This window comes from Nycticebus coucang, chromosome 6 (genome assembly GCF_027406575.1).
Source record: "Nycticebus coucang isolate mNycCou1 chromosome 6, mNycCou1.pri, whole genome shotgun sequence".
Lineage (NCBI taxonomy): Eukaryota > Metazoa > Chordata > Mammalia > Primates > Lorisidae > Nycticebus > Nycticebus coucang.
The window spans coordinates 122,565,222-122,582,212 of NC_069785.1; the positions used below are offsets into that span (position 1 = coordinate 122,565,222).

At 49.3% G+C, this 16,991-nt stretch overlaps 1 protein-coding gene across 1 annotated transcript; it reads left to right on the top strand.

The window, feature by feature from the left end:
• Positions 1-561: 561 nt before the first annotated feature.
• IL10RA (interleukin 10 receptor subunit alpha) lies at positions 562-14,077 on the top strand. Its single transcript, XM_053595468.1, has 7 exons — positions 562-873; positions 2,820-2,940; positions 3,528-3,712; positions 5,117-5,286; positions 6,074-6,224; positions 7,593-7,714; positions 9,424-14,077. The coding sequence occupies exons 1-7, from the start codon at positions 798-800 to the stop codon at positions 10,348-10,350; spliced, it is 1,752 nt and encodes a 583-aa protein (XP_053451443.1). The 5' UTR covers positions 562-797; the 3' UTR covers positions 10,351-14,077.
• The last annotated feature ends 2,914 nt before the right edge of the window (positions 14,078-16,991 follow it).

A 16,991-nucleotide genomic window follows, 5' to 3' on the forward strand; every position in this document is an offset into this window, starting at 1 on the left:
TGACACAGAGGTGCGAACCATGACTGAGGATGCGATCCAGTGTGACCCACCTCTCCCAGCTGCGTTATCTATCACCCAGGAGAAAAACAGGTCTGAACACGAGATTGCAGGCAAGCGAGAGAAACCAAAAGGGGCTGCGAGACGTGGACATGCTTCCAAAAATACTAAGTCAGGAAGGGGACGACGTACTTGGATGTTGGCTTAGCTCAGAACTCTACATGGAGGTCGTCGGGCAATAGCTAGACTCACAGAGGTGTCCTCGCACACCTGCCCTCAGCAACTAGGACAATCTTTTTTTCCCAGAGGGGACGCGAGGGGACGAAGGGGACGAAGGGGACGCGGCCACAGCCACAGCTCCAAGGCCAAGCTTGCTGGTCCAGTAAAATCGTCTCTGACAACTCACCCACCTTCCGCACCCCCAGGGGCAAGGCTGTCCCTCGCCACCTGCGTCCCAACACACACACACACACACACACACACACACGCACGCACGCACGCACGCGTACAGTCTGCCTGGACTGCTTTGACCCGAGGACACAGAGCCCTGAGGGGTAAGGGCAGGGGGAGTTGGCCTGAGCCCGGCACAGCCCGCGCAGACACGCGCGGGAGCAGAAACCTGGCCGGACTCCGCCGGGGAGGCCGGACCCTGGGGCGGGGCGTCTCAGGCCCCGCCCAGCTGACGTCACCCGCGGGGTGCGGGCGGGGCCGGCGGCCGCAGGATTCAGTCTCAGTCCTTCCGAGCAGCGGCCGGAGGCGAGCAGGCGGGCCCCGGCTCCCGGCGATGCGGCGCGCTCAGGATGCTGCGGCGCCTGGTAGTGCTGCTGGCGGCGCTTCTCAGCCTTCTCAGCCCGCGCCACGGCTCGGGCGCGCACGGTAAGGCTCCGGGACCTGTCCCCGCCCTCTCCGCGCCCCCCAACCCCCGACTTGGTCCTCACCCCTCCGTTAAAGTTCTTCTTGCGGTGGAGAACCCTTCTGGCAGGCCCTCTGGAGAGAGGGTCGCCCATTACCTTCCCGGTTCTGGCTGAGGCTTACCTCACTCTGGCAACACAGTCTCTGTATCACCTGTTGTGGAAGAGCCTGAGATTGACGGAGGGGAAGGATAGAGAAGGGGTGTGCAAGGCTAGTAACCCCCTTCCCCAGCTCTATTGCATTCTTAGAAACAAGGGACTAGGTTCACTGGCTAGCTAGCTCTTTGTGATGTCCTAAGCCCAGTCTGTCTGTCCTCACCCAGCTAGAGGTCAGGCATCTGGCTATAGATGAACACACAACACCCCCGGCCATGAATTAACCCTAGCTTTTTTGCTATTAGGGTTCAAATAAAGAATCTTCTTGTCCCCCTGGGGAGTGATTTTGATCCTCTGATTCTCCTCTCCCCTAACCCCCCAATTAATCCCTTTATGCCTTTCTCCCATCTCACCTCCCACTCCACCGATTACCCCCATCTGATCCTCCCTGCCTGGGTCTTTATCCCCCAACTCACGCCCCCTGCCACCTGCCTGCCTCCTCCCTTAGCTTAGACCCCTAACCCAGCCAGCACTCCTGGAAAGTTTCTCGGGAAAGAGAATGAAAGGGCTTAGAGTTAGAGGGACCAAGAGTAGAACAAGGAGAGCAGGGACCGAAACCACTTCTACGTGACCTGATACCAAAATACAGAGTAAAACATGCAGTCAGCTGTTCACATGATTGAGAGCTCAGTCAGGGACGTGCAGCCCAAACACCACAAAGGCTGACTGTGTTTGTCACTTGGTTTGAAATCGAGACACAGACTTGAGGATCAAAGACAGTTTATGAAAGAAACCAAGAGACAGGGACAGGTGTAGTTTCTAAGTGAGAATGACAGAGTCAGGACAAAAAAAAAAAAAAAAAAGAAGGAGCCTAATTAGACGATACTAAGTTAGAGACCAAGGGGAGTGGGAGCAGAGTGCTGCCTCCGGGACAGACCCTCTGGGATCAAGGAGAGAGGTGGAAGCCACCAGCCATTGACTTTACACGCACTTCCTTTCGCTTGATTAGCATGGCTCTTAAAAGTTTTTATGTTTATTGCATTCTTAGAAACAAGGGACTAGGTTCACTGGCTTGCTAGCTCTTTGTGATGTCCTAAGCTCAGTCTGTCTGTCCTCACCCAGCTAGAGGTTGGGCATCTGGCTATAGGCAGTGCCCTTTTAGAAGCTAGGGAATAAGGCAGGCACTCAGCTTGGGTGCCCTATAAAGAGAAACAGGCAGATGTCAACAAGCAGTTTGTCTGGGTACCCAGACAACCCCAGAGAGGGGCTTGGGCTGGAGCCAGGGCTGGGATCAGATTGGAGACCCGGCTATGAGGGGCTGGCCTGGGATGGGGCTGGGACAGGGGTTGGACAGAGCCAAGGCCTTGCTTATCTGAGAGCCTGTTGCCCACATGCCATAGCCCTCCATCCCCAGCCTTCTTGCCTGGCATGCATCAGACCCACCTTGGCCCTTCTCAGGCTTTTGATCGCAGACAGCACAGGGCAGTGATTTAAGGATACAAAATTAGCTCTGGATTCAGACAGAACTGGATTCAAGTCGATTGGCTGGGGAAAGTCAGTTAGGCTTTCTGAGCCTCCCTTTCTTTCTTGGTAAAACTAGGGTTTTCGGTGCCTACCATGCAGGACTGTTGTGATAACCAAATGGAATTACATGTAAAGGACTTAGCAGGGCTGCTCAGTTCCTAGTAAAGTACTCCGTAAATGATAGCTGTTCTATCACTTGCCTTCCTCTTCATCCTCCTTCTCATCTCGGAGGGAGTGGGGTTGGGACAGGAGAGCCTCGCCAAGCTCTGGTGTTGACACTCTTCTCCTTAGGGACAGAATTGCCCAGCCCTCCAACTGTGTGGTTTGAAGCAGAATTTTTCTTCCACACCCTCCACTGGATGCCCATCTCAAATCAGTCCAATACCACCTACTATGAAGTGGCGCTCCAGAGGTAAGGAAAAGGAAGGATAGAGGGAGGAGGGAAGTGGATGAGGGGCTGGACGGTTACCCCCGCACCCCCCCACCTTATTATTGAGGTGACATCAGGAGGCATCTTGACACATATATCCATCAGGTGACAAGAACTGATTGAGACTTGTAAGTGCTGAGCAGCGCCCTGGGAGTGCTGGAGTGAGAAGGCCACAGCAGCACCTTTGCCCTCAAGACTTTCCCATCTCAGCAGAAGAGCAGGAAAAGCCTCCACCATGTAGTTGGGATACCCTAACTGCAGTGCAGCTGGCATAAGGGAGAGGCTAGGTTGTGTTGCAGGAAGTAGAAAGTTTTCTGGAAGAGCTGGGACTTGAGCTGTTTACATTCTCAACTAGCAGTCTTCTAGACCACAGAAAAATCAGTACAGGGTCCCAGAACCAAGGGAGATCCCCTTGAAATTAGATGTCCTTGACTAAAGGAAGTACACTGAGGGCTGCACCAGTTTCTCCCCTGATGGGAACTCTCCCTTCTGGCTTCTTGCTTCCCTCTTAAAGGAGGTAGGTTTGAACACAAGTTCCTCTCTCAGCTCCTACCCTGCTATCTCCTTAGGTATGGAATAGAGCACTGGAATATCATCCCCAACTGTAGCCAGGCCCTGGCACTGTCCTGTGATCTCACCATGGTGACCCTGGACTTGTACCACAGCAATGGTTACCGGGCCAAAGTCCGGGCAGTGGATGGCAGCCGGCACTCCAACTGGACCTTTACAAATACCCGATTCTCTGTGGACGAAGGTACTTTTCATCCCCTAGACCTAGAACATGGCTGTCCGGGTCCCTTCCAGCCAGAATCTATAGTCTAGAGCTTTTCTCTGTATCCCCATAGCCCTCCATGCCGGCCAGGCTTCCTCATCCATGAACTAGCTGCCTGAACAGGCCTGAGGCAGGAGTTTGTGCAAGGTTAGGTGAAAATGGCCAGAGTCATTTGAGATTTAAAAGGGAACTGGAGTTGTTTATACTACAGAATAAAGGTCTTAGGATGGGTCTGGGCAGCTGAGTCATGAGGCCAGACCATTGAACTTGTAGGGTTTGGGGAGAGGAAGCGAATCTGTAAGGACTGCAAGCAGTAGTCAAAATTTGGATGAGAGTCTACCCCTTTTAGGGGTGAAATGCCAGGGCTCATCCTTTTGAAACAGAGGTGCTAATGAAGAAAAGCTGGGAATCTCTCTCTGGAGGGGCTAGAGAAAATGCTGAGCCCTGAACTCAGTGGGTTTCTTCCATTCCACAAATTGGGACTGAGCATGTTCTCTGCTCACGGTAAGCTTGCTTTGCAGGATTCAGAGTTAGAATGCATAGTCTGGGAGGTCACTGGCTCCCAAATGCCTGCCCACAGGCCAGAGCTCAGCAGCTTTTTATTTGTGGTTTTAATTTGCATTTCTTGATGGTCAGCAGTTTTTCATTTATCATTTGGCCATTTTTATGTCTTCTTTTGAGAAGTGTCTATTCTAGTCTTTTGCACATTTTTAATAGGGTTATTTATTTCTTGTTAAGGAGTTTGAGTTCCTTGTATACATTAGATACTAGACCCTTATCTGATGTATGATATACAAACATTTTCTCCTAATCCATGGAGATTCCCTCTATTATTTGTTTCCTTTGCTGAGCAGAAGCCTTTTAGTTTGATGCAATCCTGTTTTTGCTTTAGTTGCCTCTGCTTTGGGGTCATATCCAAGAAATCTCTGTCCAGACCAATGTCATGCAGCTTTTCCCCTATGTTTTCTTCTAATGCTTTATAGTTTGGGGTCTTACATTGAAGTCTTTAATCCATTTTAAGTTAATTTTTATATAAGGTGTGAAATAAGGCTCCATTTTTATGCTTTTCCATGTGGGTAATTTTTGAAGAGACTGTCCTTTCCCCATTGCATGTTCTTGGCAATTTTCTTGACATTTAATTGACTGTAGGTATGTGGGTTTATTCCTGGGCTCTATCCTATTCCATTGGTCAATGCATCTGTTTTTTAGGGCATCTATTTTTAAACATGCTCCACAAGAAGTCCTATGTTCTGCTGGGTCGGGAAATCTGTGGTCTAGATTTTAGGGTAGATATCGCTTAACCCTGGAGCCAAGGCCTGGGCTAGATACCCAGTACACCGTCCCTTCCGCCAAGGCCTCATGGTTTTGTCCCTTTCTCCTACTCAGTGACTCTGACAGTTGGCGGAGTGAAACTAGAAATGTCCGACGATTTCATCCATGGGACCATCGAGCTCCCCAGGCCCAAGATAGCCCCCAAAGGCGACACATATGAAAGCATCTTCCCTCACTTCCGCGAGTATGAGATTGCTTTTCGCAAGGGGCCAGGAAAGTATAAGGTATGTGGTTCCCCAAGGCCACAGGGCTGGGGCTTCCCTGTCCCCAAGGCCACAGGGCCATGGCACCTTTTGTGTGCCACCAGGGAACTTAGCTGCAGAGTAGCGGGGTGGGGGGGAGGGGGAAAGGGGGTAGCTGAAATGACCACGAAGCTGCACCCCTATGAGAACGTGTGGAAGGAGCTAGCTACTATGTGCCGGGCACCACCTAAGATACTTTATAGCCATTGCTTCTGATCACTTGGTGATAGACACTTACTTCATTTTATAGATGAGGAAATAAGGCTCTAAGAGCCTGTAACTGATTCAAAGGCACCCCTGTTAGTGGGAGAGCTGCAATCTATAAAATCCATCCCCTTTCCTCTCCACTACAGTTGATTCCAGCCCCTTCTGGAAAGAGCTTCAGCATCTATAAAATACTTCCTTTTCTCTTAATAGAGTATTCAATAGAACAACAAGAGCATTAATTTTTTTTTTTTGTGTGGTTTTTGGCCGGGGCTGGGTTTGAACCCGCCACCTCCGGCATATGGGACCAGCGCCCTACCCCTTTGAGCCACAGGCGCTGCCCAACAAGAGCATTAATTTTAAAAAGCAACAACAAAGCCAGTTGTGGTGATTACAGAGATCCTGGGCTGTACTGGTAATCTCAGAGTTTGTTGTCTTAGATGAAGAACACTGAAGGGGCTTGACAGGGACCACCTCTCAAGGCCCCTGCAGCTCTTAGCTTCTGTGCGCTGTGAAATAAGAGGATTTTGTTCATTGCTGTTAATTGTGGTTGTTTTCATTTTAGTTCACATACGAGAAAGTAAAACATGAAAACTTTAGCCTGCCAACCTCTGGAGAGGTGGGAAAGTTCTGTGTCATGGTGAAACCATCTGTCAGCTCCCGAACTAACAAAGGGATGTGGTCGGAAGAGGAGTGTATCGTCCTCAGTGAGCAGTGTGAGTTGATCAGGGCTGCTGTGTAGACTGGGCCTAGAGCAATCCAAAAAGCATCTGTTCATGGCTACTGGTGCCGGGCACTGTGTTAGGCACTGCCTAACCATCACTGATGAGAGAGGGCCTATTGTACCCATTTTAGAGATGAGAGAACTGAGGTTTAGTATAAGTAGCTTTCTGGGATTGCACAGATAGGACTTGGTGGTAGAACTAGGTCTCCTGAGTCTCCTGAGTTTCTACTTGAGCACAGGTGAGCACAAGTATGTTTCCCAGGAGCCAACATTTCCCAGCCCATCCTCAGTCAACTGTGCTAATCCGATTGTCCAGTCCTCTGCTGTTCTGCCTCAGAGCCAGGGGGAGAAGGGACTTCTCCTTATGCACCCCACAGAGGAAGCAGAACTGACCTGACTTCTCGCCTGAGCTGCTGAGGTCAGCAAAAAGTGCCCAGCCTCTCAGCAGCTGCTGGGAGGTGGGGGATGGGAGAGGATATAGAGGCCGTGGCGCTGCCCATGAGGACTTTGCAGCCTGGCTGGGGAGGTACAGTATGTACAGAGGAAGCCATGACAACCCAAGATAGTTTATATCAAGTGCACAATGAATCATGCCAACCATAAGTATTCTGGGAGTGCCCAGCCGGTGTGGGCAGGGTCCAGCAAAGACAGAAGCGACTCCTTATGGAGCTACAGTAGATTTCAGTTTTGGTGGACACTCACACTGTCATCTGAGTCTCAATGTAGAGAAAGGGACTAACTGTGTGTTGGGTGGCTGCTCATTCACTGATGTCAGATAGAGTTCTGTTGAAATCTCAGCTTTACCACTTACGAGGCATATAACCTTGGGCAAGTTACTCACCTTCTCTGTGCCACAAGATCCTAATCTGTAAAACTGGGGGACGGTGGTACATTTTTACCTCCTAAGTTGGTTGTAAAGATCTGATGATATAAGTACTTAGTATACAGTGAGTACTGTGAACTTCACAACCATCTTACGAGGTAGGTACTGTAAATTTCTCCACTTTACAGATAATGTCTACGAGCCTCAGTTTATTTAAGTAATTAGTCCACATCCCACAGCTAGTAAATGGTGAACTGGGATTTGAACCCAGCTCTGGCTGTCCCCCAAAGCCTCTCTTCTTATCTGCTGAACCAATGTCTCATTCATTGTTCTTTTTGCTGTAATGTGCGTCATATGCAGAGAGCTGGAAATAGTACATCTAATGAGAGCCTTCTTCAGGGCATAGGTTGGAAGGCCAGGCAGAGATTTGCAGAAACCTAAACATATCGAGAGCTATAGCCTAGAGGTTGCTGAAGGATCTCTGGGGACTGTCCCTCCACGTCCCATGTGCCACAAACACATCCCTCTGTCCTACAGATTTCACCGTAACCAACCTCTGTATCTTCTCTGCCCTCGTCCTGCTGCTCTGTGGAGCCCTGGCCTGCTGCCTGGCCCTCCACCTGTATGTGCGGCGCCGGGGGAAGCTGCCCTCTGTCCTGGTAAGTCTCCCATCCTTCCTAGCCACACTAGAGCTCCCAGGAAAGCAGGGAGCCCCTTTCCTACCAGTCTATTCTCTCAGCTTGCTTCCATGCTCAGCCCTGACATTATCGGGAGATACCTTTGTCAAGCACTGTAGGGACAGAAGAAAGAAGGGAACACAAAGCCCGATCCTGAGAACATCATCTTCTAGTAGCCCAGATAAGACATGTGCTGAGTAACCACAACCCTCGGTGACCACAAGTCATTTTGTTATTATGTGTTTATAGTTGGCCGTGGACAGGCCCAGGCATGGTACCTCTGAGGTAGACGCTGTTAGTATCCTCACTTTATCAGTGAGGCAGAGCTGGGATTTGAACCCATGAAGTCTGGCTCTAGAGTCTACATCATTAATCACCAGAGGATGTGATAGTAATGGGACTCAACCAATAATGCATTTGTGTCATTCTCATACCAAGGAAATGAGGGAAGATGTGTAACAGGGAGTCAGTAAGTCAATCAACAAACCTTATGAGTGCCCACTGTGTGCTAGTTCAGTTTAAGCTGTGGCAGAATAGGAAACAAGACTAGACAATTCCTGCCCTCAAGGAGTTTATGTTGTTTTGAGAGTGGGGAGTGAGTGAGTATGGTGAGGGTGAAGAAAACAAGTAATAATTCCGGGAACGAAGTAGTAGGAAGAAGGAAACGAAGTTAATGTGGAAAGTGGCTGGAGCGCTGCTTTGGCCAGGACGGTCATGAAGGCCTCTCTGAAGAAGTGACATCTGAGCTGAGCCCTGAACAGTAAGGACACAGCCATACAAAGTGCTAAGAGCAGTCCAAACAGAAGGAGTAACGTGTGCAAGCAAGCTGAGACAGCACCGTGCTTGCTGGGTCCTGGGACAGAAAGAACACCGTGTGGCTGGGGCAGAGGAGCAAAGAGGAGAGGGGTTAAATGACTTCTCTGAGATCCTTAGCAGTTAATGGGAAGCAGATCCCATATTGCAACCACCCCATTTGTGCGGGTCACAACTCAGGGAATGGGGGAATTAGCTTGGTGTCTCACTTCCAGAATTTTAAAAAATGAAATGGGTAGAAGGAAATAGAATCAAATAGAATAGACAGGCAATATGGCGTAGCCCACAGGTCATAATGAAGTCTTTTGTGAAACTGATTATTTATAGATGAGTTACCTGTATAGGTTGTTATGTAACATTTATTTCTTACTTTGGGTCATAATCGAAGAGTCTGAAACATGCTTCTAGATGGGGCTAGCCTGTTCTCAGGTTGGGAAAGCACTGTGGGTGGGGGAGCCACCTGAGAGCTTTCACCATTCCCAGCACGTTCCCATCTGCCTCTCATTCCTCCTGGGCTCCAAGAACACAAGCTTTTTATGTATCTGTTCTGAGCCATGCTGAGAATTGCATTAGAAAGAAAACTTTATTCTAAAACAAAACAAACAAACAAAGACCCAGGGTGGTGCCTGTGGCTCAAAGGAGTAGGGCTCTGGCCCCTTATACTGGAGGTGGCGGGTTCAAACCGGCTCAGCCAAACAAACAGAAAAAAACAGTATAAATTGCAGGCAGGCAAATTACACTGTCTCCCTGCAGTGTAATGCAGGGTCTGCAGGTCCCCTGTTGCAGTTTCCCTGCTGGACTCAGGGCCTCACCTGGCAGCACTGGGTGGCTTCCCACAGGTGACCCCCACCTCTCTCACTCTGTTCTCTCCTCCCCAGGACTTCAAGAAGCCCAGCCCCTTCATCCTGGTCAGCATGCCTCCCTGCCCAGAGACCCAAGACACCATCCACCCCCTCGACGAGGAGGCCTTCCCAAAGGTGTCCCCAGAGCTGAGGAACTGGGACCTCCATGGCAGCACAGACAGTGGCTTTGACAGTTCCAAGCCATCCCTGCAGTCTGAAGATCCCCACTTCCTCCTCCCTGGGCCCCATCCCCAGGCTGGTGGGGCCCTAGGAGAGGTAGAGCCCCCAGAGCTGGAAGACAGCTGCAGTAGCGGCAGCAGCAACAGCACAGACAGTGGGATCTGCCTGCAGGAGCCCAACCTGAGCCCCGACGTGGGGCCCGCCTGGCAGGTAGAGGGTGACAGCAGAGGCCAGGATGACAGTGGCATTGGCCTAGTCCAAAACTCTGAGGGGCAAGCTGGGGACACACAGGGTAGCTTAGCCTTGAGCCATGTCAGTCCCCCATCACCTGAGGTGCCTGAAGAAGAAGACCCAGCCTCAGTGGCATTCCAGGGCTACGTGAAGCAGACCAGATGTACAGAGGAGAGGGCAACCAGGGCAGGCTGCCTGGAGGAAGAGTCCCCCTTGACAGATGGCCCCAAATTCAGGACGTGCCTGGATAATGAAGCAGGCTGGCCTCCACCAGCCCTGGCCAAGGGCTATTTGAAACAGGATCCTCTGGGAATGACTCCGGCTCCCTTGGGGGCCCCAATTGGACAATGGGACCAGCCACCTGAGGAATGGCCACTCCTGGGCTTGACCTACGGTGGTGAATTAGCAACTGACTGGAGCTGGACACATGATCTTGCCATTCTGGACTTGGGCAGAGACCCAAGACACCATCCACTCCCCCGAAGAGACTTCAGCTCAGACCCAGCCTCCCTGCCATTGATCTTCAACCTGCATTCAAGTGACTCCAGCTAAGTAGCTGCTTTGATTTCAGCCATGCCTGCACCCCTGCCTGCCCCAGAACAAGGGCCCCTAGGGCTCCCTCAGAAGTGGAGCCTGAGGCAGTCTGGCACTTTCCTGCCAGCCCACCTGGGCCAGCCCTTGCTGGCCCTATAGTGCTAGCCAGGGTGCCTGGATCAGGAAGAGGTCATCTCACAGAACGGTACCAAGAGTCTGGGTGGCATCGGCCTATCCCGCTGACTGGGGCCCTGTAGCCTGGCAATGCTGAGACAGGACAGGCAGAGACCTCCCCTCTCCCCGTATCAGAAAGGATGATTTGCTCAGAGAAAGGAGAGGGTTTTCTGGAGTTGGGAGGCCATCAGGCTGAAGTCAGCTCAGGCCTCTGCCCTTAGGCCTGCCAAGCCGCAGGGCCTCCAGCAGGAGGAAGGGCTGAAAGACTGGAAGCCTCTGGGCCTTGCTGCAGGGCTCATTTCTTGGGGAAGGAAGGAAAAGGCCGAGGCTGAGTTTGATGGTCACATGGAGAAGCTCCCTACTGGCAGGGAACTTGTCAACAGAGGTCTTAAGGTCTATCTGCCCCATACAGTCACCCAGCCAATCAGTACATCATTATGGAGCTACAGGGGGACACAGGGAGCTCAGACCCTGATTGGGGCTTCCAGCTCAGAACCCGTCCCTCTGGTGGGATATTTCTGGTGTCCACCTGCAGACATGTCTCTCCCTCTCCCAAACAGGGAAGCATCCCCTTGTGTCACTTGCCGCCAACCCCCTCACTATCCCCACCCACTGCCCCACCATCTTTCTGACAGTTCCAAGAAACCATGGTAAGTTTCTATTGGTCAAAACTCAGCCCTTCATCCAGCCCAGGTCAGCCTCAGAGAGTCAGAGTTGGGACCTGTGCTTGTGTTTGCTGCTAATGTCCAATTGTGTACCCAGAGGACAGGGCCCTGGGCTGGGGTCACTGCTCTGTCAGTGTTCAGCGTAACATTTCATCCTCTACATACAAAACAAGGACTCCACCTATAGGCGGGCTTCCATGCTGAATGTTGGCCAGCATCTAGGTGACATTGCTGACCCTGCCCAACTCTGGACTGGGAGGAAGTGGACACCAGAAGCCATCTGCCCAGAGCCAGCTTCTTTCTCATGCCAAAGGATAACAGATCTAGCAGGAAGCCATGACATTATGCTGAGAGAGTACCAGTGCCTGGGCCCAGGAAGCGGGTTGGTATGGGCCCTGCTTCCTCGCAGTCCATCTGGAGTCTGTCTTCAAGCAAAAGCAGTTTTCTGTGCACAGGCACTGGGGCTGGGAGGGGCCCCAGCCTATGGATGGGGCCATCCATAGGCTGGGGCCCCCATCTCTTCACCTTCTGCAGACAGACATCCTGGCCCAGGGAATCCAGCCATGACCCCTCCCATTCTGCCAAGACACCCTTAGGTAACAGTCCGATAACTGAACTCCCCCTGAAAACAGGCTCGAGGTAGCATTCCTCAGGGGTTCCATGAAGGCTTTATTTATTTATTTTGTACATTTATTTATTGAAGAGGTAGCATAGTACAGTGAAAGAACTGCACATCTCAGGAGCCCCGGAGTTCTAGTTCTGACTCTGCTGTTTCTAGCTGTGTGACCTTGGGCAAGTCACTTTTCCTCTTTGAGCCTCAGTTTCCTCATCTAGAAAGTAATGACTGACTTGTCTAATTCTTAGGGATGTGAGGTTCCACCAAGGAAATGGTTGTGAGTACGCCTTGAACAGAAAGCTCTGTAAATTAAGGGATGTCTGGTTTTCATTCTAATAAATTGTCAAAACTGCAGGGATCGTGTGAAGCTGGTCAGGTTTCTGATGACACGGTGGCCGGCAGAGGACTCGGTTGTTGGTAACTGGGGATGCTAATGAGATGTGTGATTATGCTTGAAGGAAACAGGACTTAGGACTCAGGTTCAAGTTCTCATTCGTGCTAAGATGTATTGTCTGTGACCTTGGTCAAATTACTTATCCTGTCAAAGTTTTCATTTCCCCATCTGTAACATGGACTTGATAACTCCTCATGAGGATGCTGGGAGGTTTAAATGAGATTATGTATGAAAACAGTTGAACACGGCACTAGGCATGTGGTGTTTCACGCATAAATAGCTGTTGGCTGTTAAGGTTATAAAGGGAAATGGACAACTTTTCTTGGAAATGGGTGAAAATGAAAGCGATGAGTATGCAGGACTGGGCACCATGGTGCACATCTGCAGTTCCAGTTACGTGGGAGGCTGGGGCAGGAGGATTGCTTGACACCAGGAGTTGAGGTTACAGTGAGCTATGATTGCACCATTGCACTGCAGTCTGGGTAACAAAGCAAGACAGTCACTAAAAAAAAAAAACAAAGAGCCCTGATGCAGAAGGGCTCTTACAGAAAATCGAAAAGGACATGGAAAATACAGTGCAACATTTTGGATGTGAACTCTGACAACTTGGAAAGGAGAATTTATAAGCTTCTCCCTTCCAGGAAGACAGCAAACCAGACCTCTCTGGAGTCTTAGCACCTGCTCACCTCACCCTAGAGGTGTGTCTTGGCATGGTGCTCATAAGTGCGGAAGCCATCTGCATTTATTCTAGAAGCAGCCTGCTCCTTCCACGAAAAGCCACACGTGGGTTTGAATCGCTCCCGGGTCCCAGCCCAGCGGGTGGAGCAAACCCAGGCCTGCAGCTGAGCCTCCTTGTGAGCTTTACTTTGTCCCAGCTTGCATCCCTGAGGGGGTGACCGAGGACACTTCATCTCTTTTCACTGGTGCCATCTCCAACCATGTCTCTCCCCCTTTCATTCTGACAAAATGATCAGTTCTGGGGAAGTACTGATCTTATCACCTTCAGAGAACTTGACTAACATCAATCACTCAGAGTTGAACCTGCTCATACCTTGCTCTTGGAAACCTCTTAGCAAGATGGTAAGTAGAAGTGGGGTTGGTCATCTGCTCCTGCAAGACAGGTGTTGGAGATGGCTGCTTCTCAGTGGAAAAGGTCCCGAGGCAGGTTGGATCAAGACTGCCTTGAGGGGTGGATATAAAGGTTGAAAGAATAAGGGGAAATGTCTTCGAGGAATTCGAATACTTGACAGCTGTTCTCTAACCCTTGACGCAGCCAGGTATGTGGGAGGAATCAAGAGAGTTCTTCCAACCAACTGGAGCTAATGAGACAATTCCAGACTTCTTGGGAATTTGGATTAAAGTCCCCAACAGAAGGTCCAGATTGTTTTGAGCAACCTCCTTCGAGGGCTTTTCCTGGCCGACGGATGTGTGATTCTGTGTTTCTGTGAGCAAATGGAACTTCCTCTTAGTAAGGAGAGAGGGGAAATGGGCCAGTGTTGACTGAAGAGGAAATTCAATTGAACTGTGTTTTCCCAACTTTGTAAATAGCTGTGGTCAGAGTCTGCCTTGTCCTCCCGAAATTTCTCTCTGCCCCTGCCCCAGTGCACACACTGTCACAGAATATACACTGTCCCTAGGAGATTGAGTCCCACCCACAGAGCCCACCCTGCACATCCGTGGAAATTCTCAGAGCCCCACATGTCAATGGCAGAGAGAGGGGCTCTGTAGGCTGTGCCACCCACGGCAGACGTGTAACCATGAGAGGCAGGTCCAGGCAGTCAGGGCCGATTTTATCTAGAGGACATTAAATACTAGGAAGCTTGACTCATTAATTTCCTGTAGTGTTCATGGGTTTAAAGACGCAAACCCAGTTTAGGGTTTGAAGTAAACCCACAATTTAAAATTAAATGCTTTATTATTAACGTCCCGTAGCACCTTTCCTTGCTATCAAGCTTGATCTTAACTTAATTTCCCATAAATCTCCAAAAGGGTTGTGGGACTCAGAAAACACTCAGATGAAAAGGGGTTGGGTGGGATGAAATTGGTGTCTTAAAAAGGTGACTCTGACAAAGCATAAGATGTGAATTAGGAAAGAGGCAGGAGGCAGGGAGACCTGGTAGGCAGCTTTTATTGTAGTCAGTATTTCATTCTTTCAACAATTATTAAGTACCTACTATGTGCCAGACATAATGTTCAGTGCTGCATAGAGAGTGGTGAACAGTGCTGCATACAGAGTGGTGTGCAGAATGACTACGCAGTGCCTATGGCTCAAAGGAGTAGGGCACCGGCCCCATATACCCGAGGTAGCGGGTTCAAACCCGGCCCCGGCCAAAAAAACTGCAAAAACAAAAAACAAAACAGAAGAGGCATGACTTCATGGAGTGTGCCGTTGGGTTATGAAGATGAATGTCAAGCAAGTAAACACTAACAAAGATATTATTACCATCAGTGATAAGTGGTGTATAAGTGCATATCCCACAGAAGGGACATAGCAGGAAACAGAATAGGAGGCTGTTTTAATTCAGGCTACTATAACAAAATACCATATACTGGGGGTCTGAAACAGCAGACATTTATTTCTCACAGTTGCAGAGCCTCCAAGTCCAGGATGGAGGTGCCAGCTGATGGCACCTGGTCTGGCTTGCAGACCATTACCTTCTTGCCGCTTCCTCTTCCATGGCCAAGAAATACTGAGGTCTGACCCGTCTTTCTCTTCTAATAAGGGCACTAACCTCATTGTGCGGAGCCCCACCTTTATAACCTCATCTAAACCAATTACCTCCCAATGGCTCACCTCGAAATACCATCACACTAAGGTGCAATGAACACATGAATTTGGAGTGACATAAACTTTCAGTTCATAACAGAAGCTTATGTCTGGGTCATTATCAAAGTTTTGAGATACACAAAAATCAAGAAACATAAAAAACAAGTGGACAGAAACAAATGAAGCCCTCCCAGCAGCACCAATCAACCGAGCAAGTTGAAACATGCAAAGATGAATCAGAAAGAACCCTATTGACTATGTTTCTTGGGAGTAAAATAATGGACCATAACACAGTCTGTCTCAAAACTTTCATAGTGACCTATGTACATACGTAGTTACACTAGTCCAATCAAATGACAATAGTCTAATCCAGTGAGAATGGAGAGAAAGGGACAGATTCAAAGGACATTTTAGAGGAAGAGTTGGCAAGATAGAGTGACAGGCTGGGGTGAAAGGAAAACTCAGAGGTGCTACAACCTTGAGCCTAATGATGAGAAAAGTGAAATATAGACATGGAAGGGAGACACAGGACTGAGGGGAGCGGGAGGAGTGAATTCTGGCTTAACCGTGCCAAGGCATCAAAAGAAACAGTTGTTTCTCACTTGGCAAGGCAGGCCTGACACTTTGAGGGCACAGGGCCAGGATTCCCATGTGAGAGCAGATGCGCCCAGAGCCCTCAGTGTGCAGATAAAGAACCCAGGCTTGGGAAAGATCCTCAGCCCCACTGCAGCCAATATGTGGCTAGAATATTGCCCTGATGACATCTTGCCCTGAGGAAAAGCAGGGTGCCATCCCTTCGGCTCAGAGTGACAGGAGCCATGCCTGTGGTTGGCCTCTGTCTTGCAGAGTCCAGCCAGGAGCCTGGTTGGGGTTCGTAAGACAATCACAGCCCATCCTTGAGGGTGCAGCCAAGGATTCCCTCAGTAAATTATCTGATCTGCAGAGCTGAGAGGCTCTGGAGTGGGCAGGAGCAGGGGAGGCCTGGGTGTAGGGTCCCACACCTGCGTGCCTCTACCTGTACAGGGCAGGAGGGATGGTGGAAGTTAAGGCCTCTCCCATTCCTGGAAAGAACAGGAACATTTTTAAGGATCCTGCTACCTGGTCACCCCTTGCCCTCCAGTTCCCCACATCCCCTCTACCTATCTCCTGTGGTGGAGTTTCTCAAAGGATCACGTGTATCAGAACCACAGGGGAGCATTTGTCTTCCTACACTTTTTCTCAAGGCCCAGAATTTCTGAATGTTAGTTCCCAAGGATCTGGGAAGGCAATTTACAGGTGATCACACCCCAGATAATCCCAACACACACAGCAGTTTGAGAGTCGCTCCTTTAGGGAATAATTCGATGATTCGCTGCTTGTTCTATTAAAATTGATCCTTCTCTCCCCACTGTCCCCTAAATGGAATCAGCAAGCTCATGCTTTTTTTTTTTTTTTTTTTGCATGTGTACGAGGTCCTACAATTTAATCAATCTGTTAGGTTTTAGGAACTCATTCCTTTTTAATCTAGCCTGGAAGAGAAGTGACACAGAATTTGAAGATTTTACTTTCTGTATGACATCATTATTAATATAGCTTAATCTGAAATAAGTCTGGCTACAAGCATGTTGACTAAGTTGCCTATGGAATTGGTGAAATCAGACAAAATGTTTAAATTTATTTTGAATATATACCATCAAAAACATTCACTTACCGCGGCCTTATCTGTTTATACTAAAAGGCTTTCTTCCCCCCAAATAAAGGCTCAGGCAACATTTTTTGAATGAAAACCACTATACCTTCTAAAACAGTGAGCGCACAAAAAATGCAACAAAGTGCTAGGGACACTTAGTGCAACGTGAAAGTAAATCCACTGAAAAGAAGATTTGAAATGTGGCCATAAATCTTATGAAAAATCATAACAAACTCTTTACTTCATTTACTTTTAGCTACTTCATAAATACTATAAGAGAAACTGGATGGTTTGTGATGAAACTTAGAAAAATTTTTTTTTCCATAAAGTAAACATGTACATTTTTCCCTTTGGCTTCTTCTTCTAATCCTCCT

Coding starts and splice junctions, on each gene's coding strand:
- IL10RA (XM_053595468.1), top strand. CDS start 798: ATGCTGCGGCGCCTGGTAGTGCTGCTGGCGGCGCTTCTCAGCCTTCTC. Junction 874..2,819: donor CCACGGCTCGGGCGCGCACG/GTAAGGCTCCGG, acceptor TCTTCTCCTTAG/GGACAGAATTGCCCAGCCCT. Junction 5,287..6,073: donor AGGGGCCAGGAAAGTATAAG/GTATGTGGTTCC, acceptor TTTTCATTTTAG/TTCACATACGAGAAAGTAAA.